Source organism: Oncorhynchus clarkii, chromosome 19 (assembly GCF_045791955.1).
Source record: "Oncorhynchus clarkii lewisi isolate Uvic-CL-2024 chromosome 19, UVic_Ocla_1.0, whole genome shotgun sequence".
NCBI lineage: Eukaryota > Metazoa > Chordata > Actinopteri > Salmoniformes > Salmonidae > Oncorhynchus > Oncorhynchus clarkii.
The window spans coordinates 3,919,049-3,922,917 of NC_092165.1; the positions used below are offsets into that span (position 1 = coordinate 3,919,049).

At 40.3% G+C, this 3,869-nt stretch overlaps 1 protein-coding gene across 1 annotated transcript in view; it reads right to left on the minus strand.

The window, feature by feature from the left end:
• The window catches only part of LOC139375510 (sodium-dependent phosphate transport protein 2B-like), a 38,956-nt gene extending 35,340 nt beyond the window's left edge, over positions 1-3,616 (minus strand). Inside the window, exon 1 of the mRNA XM_071117343.1 lies at positions 3,103-3,616. Coding sequence (XP_070973444.1) covers positions 3,103-3,616 — 514 coding nt within the window. The remainder of the gene's footprint in view (positions 1-3,102) is intronic.
• Between the last annotated feature and the right edge of the window lie 253 nt (positions 3,617-3,869).

Consider the following 3,869-nt stretch of genomic DNA (forward strand, 5'->3'; position numbering starts at 1 on the left):
AACTCTTACAGTAGTTTTGTTGTCGTCATAGTGATTATTAACGGAGGTTCATAGTAGTATTGCTGTTGTCATAGTGATTATTAACTGTTATAGTAGTATTGTTGTTGTCATAGTGATTATTAACTGTTACAGTAGTATTGTTGTTGTCATAGTGATTATTAACTGTTACAGTAGTATTGTTGTTGTCATAGTGATTATTAACTGTTATAGTAGTATTGTTATTGTCATAGTGAGTATTAACTGTTATAGTAGTATTGTTGCTGTCATAGTGATTATTAACTGTTACAGTAGTATTGTTGTCATAGTGATTATTATCTGTTAAAGTGGTATTGTTGTTGTCAAAGTGATTATTAACTGTTACAGTAGTATTGTTGTTGTCATAGTGATTATTAGCGGAAGGTCATAGTAGTATTGTTATTGTCATAGTGATTATTATCACACACACACACACACACACACACACACACACACACACACACGCAAAGAATGTCTCTCCCCTATACCCTTGATACTTGATGACATGATTATGGTTAGTCTGTTACCGTAGTATTGTTGTTGTCATAGTGATGATTAACTGTTACAGTAGTATTGTTGTTGTCATAGTGATTATTAACTGTTACAGTAGTTTTGTTGTTGTCATAGTGATTATTAACGGAAGGTCATAGTAGTATTGCTATTGTCATAGTGATTATTATCTGTTATAATAGTATTGTTGTTGTCATAGTGATTATTATCTGTTATAATAGTATTGTTGTTGTCATAGTGATTATTAACTGTTACAGTAGTATTGTTATTGTCATAGTGATTATTATCTGTTATAGTAGTATTGCTGTTGTCATAGTGATTATTATCTGTTATAATAGTATTGTTGTTGTCATAGTGATTATTATCTGTTATAATAGTATTGTTGTTGTCATAGTGATTATTAACGGAGGGTCATAGTAGTAGAAGGTTCCTGGTACAGCCTGGACATGTTATCTTAAAGGAGGCTAAAATGATGATACTAGTACATCTTATCTATTAACACACACATCTTATCTATTAACACACATACAGCTACACACACACACACACACACACACACACACACACACACACACACACACACACACACACATACATACACCTGCACATACACACAGTGTCTATTTTACACATCAAACTCATCAAAACAGAGATCAAAGGTTTGTTATTCTTAGAATGAGTTGAATACTGATGATAAGAAACAGTGTCTCCAATCAGCGTTCTACAGCTTCCTGGGTTGCCTCGAGGAATGACTGCTGTCATTTACTGGAAAGACTCACCGCTCTCACTAAACTCAAATATCAGGGTGTTGATTTGAGTCACATGGTTTGACTCACCGCTCTCACTAAACTCAAATATCAGGGTGTTGATTTGAGTCACATGGTTTGACTCACCACTCTCACTAAACTCAAATATCAGGGTGTTGTTTTGAGTCACATGGTTTGACTCACCACTCTCACTAAACTCAAATATCAGGGTGTTGATTTGAGTCACATGGTTTGACTCACCACTCTCACTAATCTCAAATATCAGGGTGTTGTTTTGAGTCACATGGTTTGACTCACCACTCTCACTAAACTCAAATATCAGGGTGTTGATTTGAGTCACATGGTTTGACTCACCACTCTCACTAAACTCAAATATCAGGGTGTTGTTTTGAGTCACATGGTTTGACTCACCACTCTCACTAAACTCAAATATCAGGGTGTTGATTTGAGTTACATGGTTTGACTCGCCACTCTCACTAAACTCAAATATCAGGGTGTTGATTTGAGTCACATGGTTTGACACACCACTCTCACTAAACTCAAATATCAGGGTGTTGATTTGAGTCACATGGCTTGACTCGCCGCTCTCACTAAACTAAAATATCTGGGTGTTGATTTGAGTCACATGGTTTGACTCATCGCTCTCACTAAACTCAAATATCAGGGTGTTGATTTGAGTTACATTGTAATGTTCTGCTTTTCTTTTCTTAGTCAATCTTGTGTTATTTTTCTTTGTGTTCTGGAACGTAGCCTGTTTCTTTGTGTTCTGGAACGTAGTCCTGTTTCTTTGTGTTCTGGAACGTAGTCCTGTTTCTTTGCGTTCTGGAACGTAGCCCTGTTTCTGGAACGTAGCCCTGTTTCTTTGTGTTCTGGAACGTAGCCCTGTTTCTTTGTGTTCTGGAACGTAGCCCTGTTTCTTTGTGTTCTGGAACGTAGCCCTGTTTCTTTGTGTTCTGGAACGTAGTCCTGTTTCTTTGTGTTCTGGAACGTAGCCCTGTGTCTTTGTGTTCTGGAACGTAGTCCTGTTTCTTTGTGTTCTGGAACGTAGCCCTGTTTCTTTGTGTTCTGGAACGTAGCCCTGTTTCTTTGTGTTCTGGAACGTAGCCCTGTTTCTTTGTCCATGCCTGGAAAATATGACGTTTCGACCTGGGAAATGTCAGGGATTTCTGATGCAATGCAGCAAATACATTGAGCACAACTTCACCACCACGGACAAGGTTATATGCACTTCGCAGGTCGAGTTTAGTATAGATGTCGGCACGGCCCACTTGTTCAAGGGTCGCTGGATCAGAGGAAGAGGGAAGCGGTTCTTGACCATGACGTCATTCAGGGAACGATAATCCATACATGGATGGGGACCACCGTCCTTTTTTTTCCGACGAAGAAGAACGTAGCCTTGTTCCTTTGTTCTGGAATGTAGCTTTGTTCCTTTGTTCTGGAATGTAGCTTTCTTCCTTTGTTCTGGAATGTAGCTTTGTTCCTTTGTTTTGGAATGTAGCCTTGTTCCTTTGTTCTGGAATGTAGCCTTTGTTCCTTTGTTCTGGAATGTAGCCTTGTTCCTTTGTTCTGGAATGTAGCTTTGTTCCTTTGTTCTGGAATGTAGCTTTGTTCCTTTGCTCTGGAACGTAGCCTTTGTTCCTTTGTTCTGGATCGTAGCTTTGTTCCGTTGTTCTGGAACGTAGCCTTTGTTCCTTTGTTCTGGAATGTAGCTTTGTTCCTTTGCTCTGGAACGTAGCCTTTGTTCCTTTGTTCTGGAATGTAGCTTTGTTCCGTTGTTCTGGATCGTAGCTTTGTTCCGTTGTTCTGGAACGTAGCCTTGTTCCTTTGTTCTGGAACGTAGCCTTTGTTCCGTTGTTCTGGAACGTAGCCTTTGTTCCGTTGTTCTGGAAGGTAGCCTTTGTTCCGTTGTCCTGGAACGTAGCCTTTGTTCCGTTGTTCTGGAACGTAGCCTTTGTTCCGTTGTTCTGGAACGTAGCCTTTGTTCCGTTGTTCTGGAAGGTAGCCTTTGTTCCTTTGTTCTGGAACGTAGCCTTTGTTCCGTTGTTCTGGAACGTAGCCTTTGTTCCGTTGTTCTGGAACGTAGCCTTGTTCCTTTGTTCTGGAACGTAGCCTTGTTCCATTGTTCTGGAACGTAGCCTTGTTCCGTTGTTCTGGAACGTAGCCTTGTTCCGTTGTTCTGGAACGTAACCTTGTTCCGTTGTTCTGGAACGTAGCCTTGTTCCGTTGTTCTGGAACGTAGCCTTGTTCCGTTGTTCTGGAACGTAACCGTTGTTCTGGAACGCAGCCTTTGTTCCGTTGTTCTGGAACGCAGCCCTGTCTTTCATTGTTGTTCATTGATTTCACCTGTGTCCGTTTCTCATCATCTCCCTATTTAGTTCAGTTCTTTCTGTTTGTATGTTTGTGAGGTATTGTTTTGTTTTTTGACTGCCTACCTGTGTTTGACCATTGCCTGCCTGCGACCACGATTCCTGCCTTCTGCGAAGGCTTAATAAACATCTGCTGTGCTCTACGCGTGAATCTACACATTTTTCTTCCCTCCCTGAGTATTCATTACGCACACGGTTTGACACACTACTC